This window comes from Anabrus simplex, chromosome 2 (genome assembly GCF_040414725.1).
Source record: "Anabrus simplex isolate iqAnaSimp1 chromosome 2, ASM4041472v1, whole genome shotgun sequence".
Lineage (NCBI taxonomy): Eukaryota > Metazoa > Arthropoda > Insecta > Orthoptera > Tettigoniidae > Anabrus > Anabrus simplex.
The window spans coordinates 909,785,417-909,805,621 of record NC_090266.1 but is presented as its reverse complement, the minus strand read 5'-3'; the positions used below and the strand labels follow the sequence as shown (position 1 = coordinate 909,805,621).

At 38.4% G+C, this 20,205-nt stretch overlaps 1 protein-coding gene across 1 annotated transcript in view; it reads right to left on the bottom strand.

Annotated features, from left to right (window-relative positions):
* The window catches only part of l(3)80Fg (dnaJ homolog subfamily C member 16 l(3)80Fg), a 507,034-nt gene that overhangs the window by 81,909 nt on the left and 404,920 nt on the right, over positions 1-20,205 (bottom strand). The window contains exon 10 of the mRNA XM_067141678.2: positions 6,306-6,590. Within this exon, the coding sequence (XP_066997779.2) occupies positions 6,306-6,590 (285 nt within the window). The remainder of the gene's footprint in view (positions 1-6,305; positions 6,591-20,205) is intronic.

Sequence of the window (20,205 nt, the reverse complement as noted above, 5' to 3'; positions counted from 1 at the left end):
AAATTGATGTATTAAAAAAATTATTTCCTCGCTTTGCAGAAACAAGGAGGGTGAAGCAGAATGTTTGTGATGAAGACCTGTGACAGTGGGCCTTGGACATTTCAAGAGAGATTTCAATGGGACAAAGTAATTTCAGTACATCTACTGGTTGGTTGAGTTGCTTCAAGAAAAAGTACTGAATCAAAGTAGAAAAATAATTCAAGTTGTGTCCCATGCATATCTCCAAGAACAAAACAAAAAAAGATAAAGTTGCAAAGAAATTTGTGAAAGCAGCTACAGAGCGATTTTTAGATTACATCCCTTCTTCAATATACAATACAGACCAGAGTGGTTTCATGCACGAACTGAAAGCGAAAAGGACTCTATCGTTTGTTGGTGAGAAACATACAGAAGCAGTTGCTCAATCAGTTAGTATATTCACCCATTCGTACACAATTATGGCTATAGTTTCCAGTACTCTTTTCCTGAAATTATTCATTGTACCATAGGAGTATCTGGAACTTTTGGCCTGAGAGTTTTCAAACAAATGTTTCATGCTGAAAATATAATTGTAACAGCCACAAAATCAGTGAAAATGGGAAAAAAAAAACAATTAAAATATTGGTTTAAAGAAGCCTTCTTCCCATTCACAGAAGACAAGTGTTTTCTACTGTTAGATTCCTGGACTACATATAGTGATAAACACTGCCTTGAAGACATTTCTCCCGACAAAAGTACAGAAATTCTCCAGATTCCCAGCAAAACAGGGAAAATACAGTCCTTGAAAATGCTATCCTTCATTCATTCATTTTCAATTTTCTTCCTCACAATTCAAGGACATGATTAAAAATCCATGGTTCGCAACCAATTACACAATGGAGAAACTAATCGATTTTGAAGTGCCTGCAAAATATTGCCTTCAAATAAGTAAGGAAAACTGTGAATAACAATGTGGCCTTAAAGTGCATATTCATTATGCATGGTGCCAAAAATATTTTGTTTTTATCATGCAATTAACACACCTCATTTAGGTTTCACATTCGTTCTCTAATATTAAAGTGACTTTGGTGCGCAGTAATCTGCCAGTTCGTTCTCTCTCTCTCCAGCATAACTGCAACTCCACTCTGCTGTGCGCCGTGCCAGGAAGATGCACAGACTTTTCAGTAGCTGCGCTGTCACACAGATTTTGAATCAAGATTTCGACACCTTCCAGTTTGAAATGGCAGCTACATTTTTGTACATAGCTATTTTATGATCTCCTCATCCGTTCAGCGAAACTGCATCGTCAGTTTCAGTATGACCTTATCTATAGTTCCCTTGTAAGTTATAAACTTGAACATGCTACGACGAGCCTAAAATTGCAATATTATAATGCTTATAAATGCCTATTTGATACGTTAGTGTCTACTTTGGTCGCCGAGCCTAAAACTGCCCTTTTTAAATAATTTTTAATACTTACAATCATACTGTAATTTTAATGTAAACATTTTGAGAGCTTGGCACTTCCTGCAAACTGGTATGGAATTTCAGACCTCCAGGAAAGGATGAACTTGCTTCATGACGTGATAAAATTGGTAAGATAAGGCTGTTGTGTACCAAACGTACACAATCATGGAATTCCCACATAAGAGGAACAAAAGGGAATGGAAGTGAGTCACTAATTCTAAGTATATTACTGTATTTAAAATGGCTGTTTAAGCACAAATCAGGTCATTCCACATTTATTCGTACTTCTGTGTACGTCCACTGCAGGAAACTGGAGGTGAAAATGCCAAACAAGAAAAGTAGTAGAAGCGTGTTATTTATGCAGTGGATTGCCACTGATTCATCCTTTTCCACAGATGGAAGAACAATTTCCTGCCAGGCTTGTATGAAAGAAGTAAATTTAACACTTTGTTTTAGTATTCTTTTACTACTGTGTAATTCCATTTTACTTTTAATAACTGTGTCGAAATCAACAGTTACATTCCCACCATTGTTTCATCAGATTACTCAATTAAGAGAATCGTTACAATGATGCCACTGTTTTAGATCAAATGTCAAAAAATATATTACCTGGAACAACATCAACAGACATTCATGCCTAAGAAAAGCACTGGGAAGAAATTGGGATATCAGCCTTTCTTTCCTGATCCTGAGACACGTGAAATAGGCCGCGATGATTTATCTTCCGAATTGCGTGTTGCAATGATAGCTGCCAATTTCTCATGGAGGAAAGTAGACAATCTGATTTTCAGGAGATATCTTGAAAAACAAGACCAAAAGGACACTCCCCACGAACCGACGCTTGGAAGGAATTATTTGCTGCCATCCTACAAAAATGTAAGTATTAATGCATAAGTTACTGTAGCTTAGGTGAATAGGCTAGTTTATTTTAGAACATACAACATTACTGATTTTTCTCTTATTTCAGTCACAATATTAGTACTTTATAAACTCTTCTCCATCCAAATCAATTATCAAGTAAATTGTTTAATTTGTATAAAACTACTAGATTTTGTCACCTAAATGATACATTTGCAATACTGAGTTAACGTGGAATTTAAAAAAAAATCAAAAGTCATTGCACGATATGTTTCAGCTTGTATTCACTGTATTGTACTGTATTCACACACTGTTTCTGGTTCCAATTAATCCTTTTGCCTTTTTGTGCTTCCTGTGGTTTATGTGAGATGGCGAGCCCATCAATTGCATAGTAGTCAGTATTAATTGCTGGTAATTAATTAATACTGTATTATTACAATATTAACATTGTGATTTTTAGTATTTTCAACATTTATTTCTCAGTGGATTGAAGAAATTAGAGGTGAATTTGGAGATAGTTACTTCTGGGTCAGTATGGATGAAACCACTTATTGCTGTGGAAGATATATCACTAAAGTGATTGTGGGAGAGCTGAGCATTGAACCTGGAAAAAAATACCTGATTGCTTGCAGAGTATTAGAAAAAAGAAAATGATTCCATGATTGCACGAGTGGTCCATGATGCATTACATCAGTTAACAGCAATATTAGAACCTCTATTTTACATCATGATATAATTTAATCAATGCAAGTCATCGACTCCTAATTAAGACTACAATATTCTACAGTACAGGCTTCACATTCTAATCAGAACACCTATTTTATCCATTATTGTTTTAGATGTTGTGTGACCAGGTAAAAATAATGATGAGAAGCTGTTACTGTTGGTGACGGACAGTGCTTCCTTCATGCTGAAAGCCGGAGAAAGTAGGAAGGATATTTTTTTTACCCTAAAATGACACATCTTACCTGTCTTGGTCATGGGATAAAAAGGGTTGCAGAAGACATTCGAGAACATTTTCCGCAGGTCAGTGCTGTTGTTTCTGCAGTAAAGAAGGTGTTTCTGGAAGCCCCATCATCTATACATTCTTTCAAGAGTTTACTGCAAATTCCTTTGCTCCCACAACCTGTTTTGACCCCCCAGGCGTACCTGGTTGAAAGCAGCACCAATTACGCAGATCGTGTGACCGACATCCATATGGTTAATTTATACCTTTTCTTTTTTCTTAAAGTCTGCCACTAATTTGTCAAGTTTATAATACTCAAACAAAATATAAATATTAAAAGGTAAAACAAGCCAAACATGAAGCAAAACATTTCAATGATATAATTCAAGAAAATACAAATGAAAGAGCTGTGTCTAAAATATACGTATTCTTTTTTCAGATAATTGAGGAATTTGACGACTTGGAAGCAGCTTCTGCGACGCCCAGACAGCATTATTGGCAGCAACCTTGCAAGCTGATCTGACCTACATCAAGTGCCACTTCTCTGGAATCCCAAGCTCCATCACAGAGCTAGAGACAAGAAACAAACTGCTGGTGATAATGGTCAACATTATTAAGCAGACTGCCAAAACTTTAGAACAAGTGCTGGGCAGCATAGGCCAAGCAGTGAATTCTAAACTAAACCATGTGCTTGAACATAATCCAAGGTGGAAAAATATTTCAGCTATCTGTTATATCTTAGAAGGAGATTCAGAAACTCCATCTCAAGAAGTTATAAAAAGCTGGTGAAAGAGGTAGGTGGAGAGTTACTAACGCATCCAGAAGCAATAAAGAGAAGATGATGCTTGTTTTTAAAGGGGCCTAACATCTAGGTCATCAGCCCAAGAGAAAATGGAAGTATTATTTTGATAAACTGCTGAATGTGAGAAACTGTGAAGAGACGCTAGTAATACAGTGGGGTGACTCAACAGTAGAAGATTATATAACAATGTTAGAGGTAGAATTAGCAGTCTGTAAAATGAAAATGGTGAAGGCACCAGGGATGGATGGAATTAGTCTGGAAATGATAAAGGCTGCTGATCTGATGGACTAGAATGGGTGTACAGATTGCTAAAGTGCATATGGAAGCAGAAGCATGTGCCAGAAAATTCTGGATAGTGAATAATAATATCAGTCTTTAAGAAGGGGGACAAGCAATTTCACATTGTCGCCATAAGACCTATCTGTGTCGGTGCGACGTAAAGCAACTAGCAAAAACAAGGATTTCACAATTTGCTTTATGTCGCACCAACACAAATAGTTTTAAGGCGACGATGCCATAGGAAAAGACTAGGAGTGGGCCGCCAGTGGCCGTTGCCTTAATTAAGGTACAGCCCCAGCATTTACCCCCATCTTCAGGGCTGCCAACAGTACAGTTCGAATGCACTATCTCCCAAATACAAGCTCACAGCAGCGCGCCTCTAACCACATAGCAAACTCGCTCAGTAGAAGGGGGACAAAAATGTGTGTGATAACTATAGAGGAATCACACTCTTATCACAAGTGGCAAAAATATTGGAAAGGATATTAGAGAGGAAAATCAGAAGAAAGGTAGAAGGAGAGTTGCAAGAGGAACAGTATAACTTTCGAAGTGGAAGATCTAGAGTGGACCCAATCTTCAGTATGGGGCAATTAATGGAAAAGAATTGGGAATATGGAAAGGATCAGGTTATGACATTCATAGCTCTAACAAAGGTACACAATAGTGCTCCCAGAGAGAAGGTTTGGGAAACCATGGTCAAAAAGAAGCTGGGTACACTAACTGTACAAATGGTGCAATCAAGGTACAACAACTCTGTCAGCAGTGTTCAGACTCTGGTTGGAAGGACGGAATGGTTTAGAAATTAAAGTGGACTAAGACAGGGGAGTGTCTTGTCACCTAGTTTGTTTCTAATGGTTATGGACAAAATTGTAAAAGAGACAAAGGAAGCATACGTGAATAGGGAGTAATTACCATTTGTGGTCTGGGGAACAAACAGCAAAGAAGACAAGAACAACTTGATGCACTGAATGAGACAATTGAAAAGTATTGTATGTAAATCAATGTGAAGAAAAGCAAGACCATGGTGATATCAAGAGGAGAAAGAGAAGGGAAAGGCAGTGTGGAAATTGGTGGTTAAAGCCTTGAAATTGTGAAAGTTTCAAATACCTAGGGAGTGAATTAATGCAGAATACAAGGCTGGACATGGAGATTAACAAAAGGGTGGAACAGGGCAGAGCATTCTACCAGAGTGCAAGAAACCTTGTCTGAAATAAGGAAGTACCAAGGAAATGTAAAGAGATAATGTACAAAATGTATCTTGCACCCAAATTGATTTATGCAGCTGAGACCTGGACAATGACAGTAGAATTCAAGCCTGTGAAATGAAGAATTATGATAGGAATGATAATGAAAGACAGACTGAGAAATGAAGACGTAAGAAAGGAGGTCGGAATGGAAAACCTAAATGAGAGAATTGATAGAAGTAAACTAAGATGATTTGGACATGTAAAGAGGATGGAGGAGAAAAGAATATCAAAATAGGTGATGGAGATGAAGTTCAAGGGAAAGAAAGCGAGAGGAAGACCTAGAACAAGGTGGATCGATCCAATAAAGAAGAAGAAGAAGAAGAAGAAGAAGAAGAAGAAGAAGAAGAAGAAGAAGAAGAAGAAACATGTACTAGGATAAAATTATGGAAGTGGAATGGCGGAAGGTGAGAGGAAGGTGAAGTGCCATAAATGCCTCAACCTGGTAAGGGGTGGATAAAGGGAAAGGATGATGATGATCATGAAGATGATGATGATGATGATGATGATGATGATGATGATGATGATGATCAACATGAACATTTTAAATCTCATCTCTCCTTACTGGAACTCCTGAAGTAGATAATCATACCAACAAAAAATGATACAAAACAATGAGCATTTAACATGAAGATTCATGTGATAAAAACTATTTCTGATTGGAAAATATATTGACAGAGTCTTACTTTCTGCTATGTGTTCAAATAAAGAGTTACAGGATTGTGCATAGGCCAAATGGCCATATACTCACTTGCGGTATGGCCATACAATCTTGTGAAATTCAGGCACAAGTTGTGTACGAGACTGTGCATCCACCAGTAACACAATAGTACGACATCCTGGTTTCAGAAGACGAACCATACCATTGTAAGTTTCTGCTCGCAACTCGTGAAGACGCAACTGTGGTGTGGTGACTTTTGGCTTACGATTGTTATTGCAATTTGCATCGTTCTCTGCACTCTCTGGTGATCCCATTCTTCTTTCACTCGTGCCATTTGCACAAGCATTCTTCTTGATATTTTCTTCTTCTAGTCGTCTGCAATTAGAAATATCCTTTTACACTACAGGGCATGTAGTTCTCACTGTTTTAGAAACCACTATCAATTCTGAAAAGTAATAAAAGTTCCATTTTATTCTGTCTTATTAGCTGCAAATAATGTAAGCAGTCTTGAAACACTTTTTATAATAAAAACTAGAAAAGTAATTTTTCCCACAATGAGATGGCTGAAGGCAAAAAGTTTGTATTTCCATATCAAACCAGAAATCACGTTATTGAACATTTTGTCCCCTTGGGGTTTAATGTCGCATTAACATACAAAAGGTTTTTGGTGATGCAAGGATAGGAAATGGCAAGAAATGGAAAGGCAGCAGCCATTGACTTAATTAAGATAAGGTCACCAGACAAAAAATTAGTCACCGCTGGAGAAATCATTACAAGCATCATTTAATACCATGTAACTAAGCCTCTGGACTTGTTAACTGCCTGGATTCCATTAGGAAGTGAGTCCACAGAGTTGTGCAGGTATATCGAATCCAGGTTAAGCCACTCGCCGAGGATTTGAACGCGTAATTCCACCAAATTGCAGGGATGCTGATGTCGGGGTTTTATCTGCTGCTCCAACATGTCCCATGGATTTTCAAAGAGGTTCAAGTCAGGTGATTTTGCAAGCCAATCGAGATATAATAGGGTGGAGGAGTGTTCATAAAAACAGTCACATACTGTATGTGTCCAGCCCGATGAACTTCGCTGTTGTCATTTTGATAAATCAGGGTATCAATAGCATAATTATTGATCATGCAGATGTTGACTGATGTTGACTGAAAGTCAACACCTTATCATCCAGAATGTTTAAATAAACAAGCTGGTTCATGTTAGTGGTCACCCCAGTGAGCGGACCAAAAATCACAGACACACCTCCGGCTTGAACCCGAACATCCACGATGAAATGCTTCATTTGGTCTTCGGTGCACTCGATGACATGCATCATTGGAATACAAGCAAAAACATTATTCGTCAGACCACATTATGATGCGCCAGCAGCTACTGTCCATGTTCGATGATTTCTAGCCCAAAGAAAAGGTACAGCTTTATGTGTCTGTGTAAGCAATAGCCTCTTGCAAGGTGACTGCCTCCAGATGTTAATTGCATGTAGCTCCCGTCGCAATGTTCTCTCATTAACAGGTTGGGATGGACTTTCATTCACCAACTGCAGCAATTCCTGTAGGAAGCGATTTTGATTCACAAGCCATGAAATGCATCTCCGGTCTCTCTCAGTCAAGATCTTTTCCTGGCCACAATTCTGACATCATGTTTCATGGCCACGTGTAGTACACCACTGCTTGTAGACATGTTGAACAGTCCGCTGCAAAACACAAACAAATCCAGCAACTTAACACACCGTATGACCAAGGGTATGACCAAACACGATTGCCCCTTTTTGCCACTCTGTCACATCCTTACATCTACCCATGTTGACGTACACTGTCCGCTTGAAATATCAATGTCCTGCTGATCGCTACTGCTTTATGCTCACGTACAGGCAGTGTGCATGCAGTTAAGCAAAGGACTCGTTCACTGCGCCATCTGCACAGGCTTAATGATCCATCTGTGCGCGCGCACTAGGTTGACTAATTTTTTGTCCAGTGAGCTCTTACAGCCTCCAGTGAAATTGGGAAACCTGGGAAACCATCTTCAGGGCTGCCGACAGTGGGATTCAAACTCACCATCTCCAGAATGCAAGCTCACAGCTATGCAACTCGAATCACTTGGCCAACTCGCTGCGTCTTTTAACATCTAAAGACTATAAATCTCATCCATTTGGATTTAGTCATCAACCAAAAAGACAGTTGGATCTTCACATAGAGATTTCAAAGTCCATTCTTTTAGTAGTATGAAAGAGTTTATTTTCTTGCATGCCTAATTCAGAGTATGCCTAGCTGCAGTTTCACTTTTGCTGGCCTAAGAATAAAGAAATTACCTTTAGTCTCAATAGCCTGCACGACCGTGCAATGATTTATTATACTAGAAGCTATTTCTTTTCACTTTTGACTTAGTTAATCTGTAACTGTGAACAGATGTGTTAACACAACATTAAACTACTAGGGGAGAAAATGTTCAATAACGTGATTTCTGATTTAAACAGAAATACAAATATTTTGTCTTCAGCAATCTGGAGTATAATATAAAAGTTACTGGTAAACAAGTTAGCTACATGATACCAGGAACCTCATAGTTGAACAAGTGAGGAGAGAAGAAGCACAGGAAGAATACATCATTAAGGTAAGTTCAAATATTTTGACAATTATTAGGAAAGTATAATAATAATAATAATAATAATAATAATAATAATAATAATAATAATAATAATAATAATAATCCCGTGTGGGGATTTACCGGTTACCTCCATCGGGCGTGTCCCATTGGAATTGGGGAAGTTCGCTGGCTCTGCCACCGTGAAAAAAGAACTGGTCCCTTGCCAGGGTTACGGCGAAGACTGGTAAATGACCAGAAGCCAGAAAACATCTTGAGGCAACCTCTAGGGCTAACAACCCTAGTTGTATGGGTACCCGTCTAAAGCAAAGTCCAGTCAAAAAGCATGATGGCACAACATTTCGAGAAACATACCCCAGGGGGTAAATCTTCCGATAAATCCCTCGTCGTGAACGCCACGGCGCACGAGTCTCGTTCGGATTCTGGGGGAGACTTGACATCATGCAAGAGACGAGTCGGAGCGTCTCGGTGTACCCCGAAGAGTCAAAAACTCAGGCCAAAATCTAAAACCTTTCTAGCAACTTTCAACATAAATTCACTTACACAAACTGGCAAGCTGAAAACCCTCACCAAAGCTCTTCACGAAAATCAGATATCCATAATGGCCCTACAGGAAACAAGGTACCCAGATGAAGAGATTTTTTAATCCGAAGGCTACCGATTTTTCAAGAGCGAAGCGCAAAGAGCAATCCTCAACGGAGCTGTGATGCTTGGAACCGCGTTTGCTGTTAGAACCAAGATCCTTAAATCGGTTGCAAATTTCGAACCTGTGAATGACAGATTGTCTATACTCACAATTAAATGCGCAAACAAAACCTACGCCCTAGTTAACGCACATGCTCCTACAAACGATAAGAACAAGTCTGATCCAGACGAAGTTGATAATTTCTGGGACCTACAGGATGAAAAATTAAACAAAATTCAATGCCCAACTAGGTCATGAACAGAAGTACAAGAAAGTTATAGGAAATTACCCTGCTCAAAAAAGAACCAATCCCAACGGCAAAAGACTGGTGTCCATTTGCGAAAATCACAACCTGCAGGTCATGTCGACCCACTTTCACCATCTACCCAGAAAGCAAATGACTTGGCGTTCTCCCGTCCAAGCTCTCGGAGAGTTCCAAATTGATCATGTTGCAATCTCCAGGAGAAACAGCCCTGAGATTATGAATGTCAAGGTAAAGAAAGGCATCAATGTGGCCTCAGATCATTATATGTCTCTTATCAAATTCAAACAAATTCCCACAAACACAAGGAAGACAACCAAACAGATCACACGCTTCGACAATGATAAACTTCGGCAAAGGGTCGAGGAGTTCCAGGAGAAGGCTAGACCAAATGACTGTGACTTTAACAACGCCAAAAGTCTCCTTGTTGAGGCCGCCAAAGACGTTGCAGAAATCAAGAGAAGCAAAAAGCATGCCTGGTGGAATGGTACCTGCGAATCAGTCCTCCAAGAAAGACTCAATGCGTGGAAACAGTACTACTCTACGAAATCAGAAAATGATTGGAAAACCTACAAAACCCAACGTGCCCAAGCAGCTAGGGTGTTCAGAACTGAGAAATGTAAATACGAAAAATCTCTCATTGAAAAGTTAGAACAAAACTTTAGGAAGAATGAAAGCAGAGAGTACTACAGAGCCTTCAAACGCAAACTCACTGGCTATAAACCACCATCTCTATGCTTTGAGCGAGAGGACGGCACACTGGCGACGTCAAATGAAGAAAATTGCAGCATTCTGGCAGATTACTTCAAGAATTTACTTAATTGCTCTAAACCACAAAGCGCCATTGAGACCAAGGAACCCTTACTCAGGTACCCAGATTCCAGACCACCCGACAGAGATGAAATAAAGCGCCACATTGCTCGTCTCAAAAATAACAAAGCGCCGGGGGAAGACTCAGTAATAGCAGAACTATGGAAATATGCCCCAGAGGAATCACTTGATATCTTGCAAAAGCAAATAGAAGAAATTTGGAACAAGGAGACCCTACCCAAAGATTGGAAAATAGCTTTGATCCATCCATTACACAAAAAAGGCAGCATGAAGAACATCAACAACTACAGAGGAATATCTTTGCTACCCGTGACTTACAAAATTCTATCACTTGCCATCCTGGAGCGTTTGGAAGCACAAGTCGAACATCAAATAGGTGAATACCAAGGAGGGTTCAGAAAAGGTCGCTCAACAGCTGAACAGATCCAAAATCTCAAAACGATCATCAGATATTGTACACTAAGGTCCAAGCAGTATGTGTCCGTCTTTGTGGACTTTAAGAAAGCGTACGACTCCATTGACCGGGAAGTCCTGCTAAACATCTTAAATGAATTTGGAGTTGATTTGCAACTGCTGGCATTAATTAGAGCCACCCTGACCGATACAAAATCCAAGGTGAAGTTCCACGGATGTCTCTCGCATTCCTTTGACATCAAAACAGGAGTCCGACAAGGTGATGGGCTATCCCCGATACTTTTCAACTGTGTTCTTGAAAAGATCATCAGAACCTGGCGGGTGAGATTACAGGAAACCAACTACAGTCCATTGAGAATAGGAACCAAATCCAAGGGGATCGCAACAGACTGCTTAGCATTTGCCGATGATATTGCTGTTCTCTCAAACGACATAGAAACCGCTAGAGCTCAAGTTGAAATTTTAAAGGAAATTGCTGAACAAACTGGTTTGCAGATATCGTTTGAGAAAACAAAAGTAATGACTAACATCAAAGAGGCTCCACCAAAACGCCATACAAAATACGGGGACATCACCCGAGTAGACAAATTCAAATACCTGGGTGAGATCATCATGATAAATGGACTGGACAAAGAAGCACTTCAGGAGCGAGTACGCAAACTGGAAATAGCCTACCAAACATCCCGCACAATCTACAACAAAAAATGCCTTTCCCAAAACACCAAGATTCGTCACTATGAAACAGTTCTGAAGCCAGTAGTTCTATATGCAGCCGAAACCCTGTCTCTAAATGCCAACAAAGGACTCCTTGAAGAACTGGAGAAAAGAGAACGCAAAATTATGAGAGGAATCTTGGGATCAAAGTACAGAAATGGAATCCATCAAAAGAGATCCAACAAGGAAGTCTACAGCAAAATAGAGAAAATTACCGACACAATCAGAAAAAGACGGGCACGATTTTACGGTCATCTGAAAAGAATGGACGGAAGAAACTTAACTAAAGAAATCTTTCACTTTTTTGATTCAAACCCCAAAACCACAATTCCCTGGTTTAGAAATACCAAAGAAGACCTGCAAATGCTACATATCTCAGCTGAAGACGCCCTTAACAGAGATCTCTTCCGCAAGAAAATATTGACGAGACGAGCAACCCAAGAGAAGACACGGTGCCCCTTGGACAGAGGAGCGTAAGCAGGCCAACTCACAAAGAATGAGGGAAATTTGGGCTCTAAAGAAGGCCAAGTTCAGTGTCAAATGCAACAAGACTTAACGTGGTCCTTGATGGCCCCAGCGAATTATATATAATAATAATAATAATAATAATAATAATAATAATAATAATAATAATAATAATAATAATCATGATGATGATGATGATAATGACGACAATAATAAAATAATGATGATAATAACAATAAAAGTGCAATTTGATAGAATCTGATGATGCCCTTTCAGAACAAATTTGTTTTTAATTAAATTATATCTTTTTCAGGCATTTTCTATTTTTATTTAAAGTGCATTAGTTTTGACAGACTGAAAAACCTCACAGTTATAGAGACTGTCCAATGAATTCAGTCAAAACCAAACGGACCACCTGACTGACAAGAGTTCTAGAACTATATACAGTACCTTCAAGTATTCTCTCTGCAGCGGGCAATTGGTACATAAGGTTCACAATTGCATGCCACGGATCCTGGCAGTAAACTGGGTCTTTTTCCTCAATTTTAATACATTATTATTTATTACACCAGCAAAATATAATACATACTTGATTTTTGTAGCATATGAAAGTGTCAGCCATCCAAAACGAAGATGTTAATCAGGAAGTACATATCTAAAGTATTTTAAATATATTAGTCTCATGAAAAACATCAAGAAATGTACGAGAAAAACTTTTACATTCAAGTTTTACCAATAAGCCTGCTCAAGCAATAAAAATTAATCTTTTAATGTGGCAACATAAACCACAAGTAAACATAAGTGCATTTGAAATACAAAATTTACCTATACAGGAATAGTTTGTTTTGGTATAGTAATGAAATGAAATGAAATGAAATGAAATGAAATGAAATGAAATGGCGTATGGCTTTTAGTGCCGGGAGTGTCCAAGGACATGTTCGGCTCGCTAGGTGCAGGTCTTTCGATATGACGCCCGCAGGCGACCTGCATGTCGTGATGAGGATGAAATGATGATGAAGACGTCACATACACCCAGCACCCGTGCCAGAGAAATTAACCAATGATTTCCCGACCCTACTGGGAATTGAACCCGGGACCCCTGTGACCAAAGGCCAGTGCACTAACCATTTAGCCATGGAGCCAGACTTTTGGTATAGTAACCTGAAAACATTGGACTTTGCACAGTCCAACCTTGCACGCCTTGCACCACCACAGTGCTTTCTTTTCATGGTACAGGTGAATCATCAGCCTGCATCTCTTTGCCTAAATGAAAAAATAAGCCAATTTTCAGGAGAGGTGAAGTATTTCTATTGTTTGTATTCGGAGTAAAATAATGCAGCTAAAAAAGCTCGCATTCAAAAGTGACGTAATAAATAAAAATCTTGAACGAATGATCACTTGATAACAACTTTTATTATAATTTGTATCCACCTTATTCAATTCATAAAAACTGTTGTTTAGATAAAATTACAACATATATTTCAATCAGAACTAGTTTTGACGCCCTTTTTGCGTCATCATCAGCTGATATAGGTTCTTGGAAAAATTGGCAATCACATAAATTAATCTACGTCAAATTGAACACAATTTAAAACCATATTAACAATCTAAAACTGTGTTACAATTATACTGTTACAAAGTCCATATTTTCTACAAGTCCGAGACTTGCAAGTCTTAAACCTTAAATTGATGAAAACATATGTAAACTGGTTTGCTCACTAATAAACTAATGTGGATTTAAAAGAATAACAACTTAAAAATAAAATAGTCTTGAAGAAACATTAGCTTAATTTAACACACTTCTTAAAATGTGACGCAGAATCGTATTAATATAATTCAATAAAATCTTCAGAGTCGCTTTAATGGAGCAATCCTAGTGAGCTGGAAACGAGCAATCGGTCCTTTAAGATGTTAACAAGTACAACGTTCCCAGTTCAATGCGGACCTGAAATAATAGGAATCTAATAAACTATCGCTTAACTGAAGAGGCAAAATATAAAATTACGTCTTATAACGTAAACATTTTTACGTGACTCACCTCAAAAGATCGCTGTCCATGCGAAGCACAATGAAGCCTAGCGAGCAGTGTTGTGTTAGTAATCAAGTGTCCAAGGTTGGTCTGGGCCGAAGGGGGGAAATAGGGGAAAGCGGGAGGAACAACTGAGAAGCGGCAACCTGTTGGAGCTTCGGAAGGCGTGGTCGTAAAAAGCAACTAGTACAGCTATTACGCATAATATGAAACACCGTCCTATTGACCGGCATATGTACATTTTTAAAAAACTCAATAAGGAAATCAAAAAGAATATTTGATTTTTCAGAAATTTCATTTAAATTAAGGTTTGGATTAAAATACTGATCCAGGTGTATATAGCAACAGTTTGTATGTATTGAATAAGGTGGATCCAAATTATAATAAAAGTTGTAATCTTGATTCAATACGGACAAACAATGAAATTTATTAATTTAACTGATCACTTGATATGCTATCTGGTTCGTAAGCAGAGTATTCAACATTGTCATCTATTTCTGAGCCCATATCCCCCGGTGAAACATCCAAGATATTACTATCATTGAGCCGGTGTGAGGACATGTTTGTACAGTAACACATCCGACAGTGCAACACATCTGGAGCGCTCAGCACCCGGTACATCGAGTGCTTCGGTAGAGGTCACGGCAAGAAGAAATTACCCTTTTTTAATGTTTAGGTTTGAACTTCCTGATAACTGCTGCATTCTAGTGAACACTAGATAAACTACTACCTCCAAGCAAGGGACTAGAACCGTATGGGGTACATGCAGCTGCCTATAAACACGCACGAAAATCACGCCTGTATGGCATAAGGGTGCCGCACAGTGGTCTAAACACCAATTCTAGCCGGCAATAAATCGTATCATCTTTCTGGGTTCGCAAAACCGGCAAAAATTCATACTCGGCGGTTTTCAAGGTCGCTGATTACGAATCCGTTAACAGATTTTTGATTAACGGAGTAGTGGATCCACTACGTGTCCGCTAACTAGCAAAATTTAAGGTAGCCGGACAAAATTTAGTATTCCGCGAATGGATTCATGGTACATGGCGCGCTACGCTCCCGTTAACACTTTAATGAAATTCTGAACAGTGTTTAGAAATAAAAACATATGGAATCCTTGACAAATGTCATGATTTTATTTTCATAAGAATCGGTCATGTAAATCCATGATGTAAAACATATCAACAATTGTAAAAAATTAGGCCAGTTTGGCGATGAAGGTGACCTGAAAAGGAATAAGAATATATTACGTTATGTTTGAAATGTTTTGATTTTTTAGCGCCATGTTACTTATTAGTAAGACAACTTATGAGTCATGCCTTGGGTTGACTATCTGTATTTGACATTTCAAGGTCCCTACTTCTGCTTTGGAAGTCTCTTCTTCGGAAGTCTCTTCATCCGAAGCCTCCTTCATCTGTGTCCTCATCGAACATGAGCAAAGCGTGTACTTCAGGGGGCAGTTCATTCCAGTGAATTTCGGCTTTAATGAGGTGCCTTGTAACTACTGGGTCCGACAAAAACAGGAGACTGTGTATTAAGATCAGTTGTTGTGTCCTTTCTGGAGGTCTTTCGGGTTTGGTTCTCCCAGAAGAACCTGTAATCCTTGTTTCGGAATTCTTGGGCTCCTCGGACAGCTTTCCGATTGGCAGTAGGGCATATCTGATTGCCTGAGCTCCATGAATCAAGACTTTCTGGATGGTTGGAGGCATAGGATACCAATTATATAAGGACAGGTACAATTTTGCAGTGTCTAAAGCGTATGCGGTGAAAGCCTCATCGTTCACCTGATGACCAGTGGACAAAACCTAAAACGCAGAGGAGAGTATAAATACCGTGAAGCGAAGGAACTAACTCCAAATATGGTTGAATTGGGTTTTGTTGTTGTACCTGCAATATAACAGCAAATCTGATGATTAATTCTTCACTGTCTCCAGTTCCTTCCGCTGCCTTTTGCAGATCGGGATAGAACCTTCTTGAGATGTCGCCGGTGTTCGACGTCCCAGTCGATTGAACAACCCTGTCAACTTTCAGGCCCAGCTCTTTCCACAAAGCCTCCTGAATAGTGGATTTTCGATCTTTGACATCCTGCTTTTGTTCATCCGTGGTGTTTCGTAAACTATCTTTAAACAACAAATTTCAATGTAAAGAAATAGTCAGATTCATGGTATAGAAAGGCTCGGAGAGCGGTAGGCCATGAGTCAGAGACAGTGGGTGTTGCAGTGCGGGTAGAGGGGGGGGAATGACACTGATAAGAAAAAGTAGTGCGGTGAAATTTTTTCGGGTCGCTTTTAAGCAAATACCGCCAGCAACAAAAAGTTGCAAGAAGTGGAAGTTGATTTTTGGTGGAAAATCTTCAGTATAGTACATAATATCGATTAAGTCAATCAGGAACACATAACTACCTATAACTTTGGTTTCCGGAACTGAAAACGCCATAAAATCGGAGTACAGTGAAGTATAAAATATGGAGACGTTAACTGGTTGATACAGTTTTTCTGGCGCATGCAGAAGGACTTATCCTTGTGAATTTACTCAACAAATACCCTCCAAGAAGGGGTTTTTCAATACCCTGGTTGGTCCCAATAAGATATAAATGGCCGGGCTGAGTGGCTCAGATGGTTAAGGCGCTGGCCTTCTAACCCCAACTTGGCAGGTTCGATCCTGGCTCAGTCCGGTGGTATTTGAAGGTGCTCAAATACGACAGCCTTGTGTTGGTAGATTTACTGGCACATAAAAGAACTCCTGCGGGACTAAATTCTGGCACCTCGGTGTCTCCAAAGACCGTAAAAGTACTTAGTGGGACGTAAAGCAAATAACATTATTATTAAGATATAAATGTTTAATTTTTTCCAAGTTTTTAAAATTGTCATGTTTTTGATTCATTCCCCGCCACTTACAGACTCCAAGCACATTAAGTAGGGCAGATATGAGGTACCTGGGGTGTCTAGAACGAGTTTCCAAACTTTTTTCAGCGATTCCTTGACTTCGATTTCATCGATTTTTTGCCGGCTAGAATCGGTGTGTAACCACTGTGCGCCATCCACAACCAGGAAAGCAGTGCACCCGTATCCCTCAAGGGCACAGGGTTGAAAGTGTTAATGAGTTATAAAGCTTACCTATCACAAGAAACATTGAAAATGTTTTCCTCCTTTCTCCAGACACACACAAACATGGTAACACATATTGTCAAACACATCGATCAGAGTTTCAATGGATATAGACCTAATGTAATTCGAAACAGCAACTTTCAACTCTTCTAATTTTTTAGGCTTAACCGCACTAACTTTGGATTTAGCTGATTCCCACAAAAAATAATCTGGTAGCATAAGATTGGGGAAGTACTGTCACCAGAGTCCTTTGGAGACTATATGTTCACCAAAAACATCTTTCAGTAAATCCAATGAAGTGCATGCTGTATGGGTAGCAGCATTATCTTGATGAAAGTTCCCACAGAAAATGTCAATTTCCATTAATTGGCCTATAAATGGATACAAAATTTCTGATCAGTATCGTTCAGAATTTACTGTGGTCTCAAAAATATACGACCTAGAATTCTTTGTCTCGATATTGCTACCCATATTCACAATTACAAAGATGGGTACCTTCCACCTAATCAATACTTTATTATATCCTGTTACTATACAGTACCGGTTTCGACCTTCACAGAGGTCATTTTCAGCTGGTCATAAGATCTAAAGTTAACTTAACATGTAATTTAAAAACATTACTAAGTCTAATAATGAATGCCATATGATATGAGTGATGATATTAAAATATACAATGATATTAAGTGTCCTCTGGTTTTTAAAAACAAGCATCCATGTTTATATGAAATGTATATGCTACTTAAAATTCTGGTGTACTGTTTGTGAGTAACACATAATTTGTTAAAATACAATTTCTGTAACTCAAAATGTTCACAGTATTCTTGAGGTACACTTTGGAATTTAATTAACGTTGGTAAAGCGTTGCATATATTCACATTTATGTTTGTACCAAACATTCTAGAATATTCAGTGATGTGGATTATTGTTCTTGTGCATTCATACAGTTTGTTATGTTGAATGATTTACATCAAAATATTGTAGTGTGTTATTAGTTTCTTTAATACTAATTTCATTATATGATATTAAATAGGTGCAGATGCTCCCTCTTTGTAGTTGTGTTGTTAGACATGCTAGTAATCTGCGAGGACAGAAAAGAAACAAAGTATAAGAATTTTGCCAATTAGAATGTCTACTGAACGTGTGGATTGATGGGTGCTTACTTACATTTTGCTGTTGACTTGTCGATGTGTACTGTTAGGGAGCACGTTGTGCACTGCTCCATGTACGTCTAGGGCTGCTACTTGAGGTTATGGAGAGGGAAAGTGGAAGGGCAAGAGGAATAATGATTGGGGAAGGTGTGGTAGAGTGGGACGTGTTTTCTGGAGGTTCCTTGATGTGTATCAGATTGTGTTTCTTAACTATTTTTAAGTAGGTGTTTTTTTTAAACGGGATAACTGTATTAAAGAGGATATTAACTCTATCTGTAATTTCGTACAAGTTAAAATTTGGGTTAGCATATTGGTCCATACTAATATAAAATTCTTTCGTTATATTGAGTAGAGGGCCCTTGGGGATCATACTTGGAATCTGCATATCGTTTTCAATATTTGTAAAATTGTGCTTATAATCCTCGTTATGTTGAGCTATAGACGAAGGCGTTAATATGTTCATTGTAACGGATAAGAAAATTTCTTCCAATACGTCTATTTTATTTAGTTGTTCTAATATATTTATCTCATTGGTGAATCTATTGTCTATAATAACAAAAATGTCATCTACAAATCTACACCAGAAAAATATTTTCTCAATTGTCGCATTTCATGAGGTACACTCCTGAACAACTGTATCTATTATTATTATTATTATTATTATTATTATTATTATTATTATTATTATTATTATTATTATTATTATTATTATTATTATTATTATTATTATCATTAACAGATTTGGTGTTGTGTATAATGTTGGCACTGCTACGTGTGGTTTTATATACTATTTTTAGGTTACGTCTTTTAAAAATATTAGTTATGGAATGAACGTGGGTATTATTGAAGGTGAAAAGTACGTAATCCTTCTTGGAATCGTTAGCTCTGGTTAGTTTTGATTTGGGTTGATATTTTATCTTTTGAATGATTTTATTGACCATTTCTCTATTAAATCTGTTTTGATTGGCTATTTCGTAAATTGTGTTTAATTCTTTTTCAGTTCTTCCTGAGACAGAGGTATATTAAATGCTCTGTGTATCATACTGTGATAAGCTGCATTTTTGTAGGCGTTAGGGTGGATAGAAACTATTCTTATTGTATTTGAGGTTTGTATAGGTTTCCTATATATTTGGTATGTCAGGCGATCCTGGTGTCTAGTGACAGATACACTATCGCTCATTAATTTCAATACACCCAATAATTGACATCTCGTTCTCTGTAGATAAGGTCTAATACCTACCATGGGTGCAGTTGAGGAAGCAAAGGAATAGTATAACAGTTGTACACATGACATGATTTTTGTTTGTGGTCATCGAGATACAATAGTATCCAACAACCAATGTTGTGTACATAAACGTTGTGTACCTATCGGATATGTTTGTTTACCTATTTGCCGACGGACGCCGCATTTGGTGCATCTGTGTTGTTCCCTGTAGTGATGTGATATCTGCAGCGATCGGCAAACATTGCTATGATACATAACATGTGGTTCCTGCATGTCAGTTCCTTCGTGACAGTTGAAGTGTGCACATCGCTAGTATGGCTCTATCCATAGAAAAACGTGCTTCAATTGTAGCACTTAGCCAAGCAGGTTTATCTCTTTGCCAAATTGCGAAACAGTGTAGTGAGTCTATAGGAGAGTGCAATACACCCTGTACACCCTTCACCGCCAGAAGACAACAGGTAGCAATAAGGACATACCACGACCAGGACGACCTCGTAAAA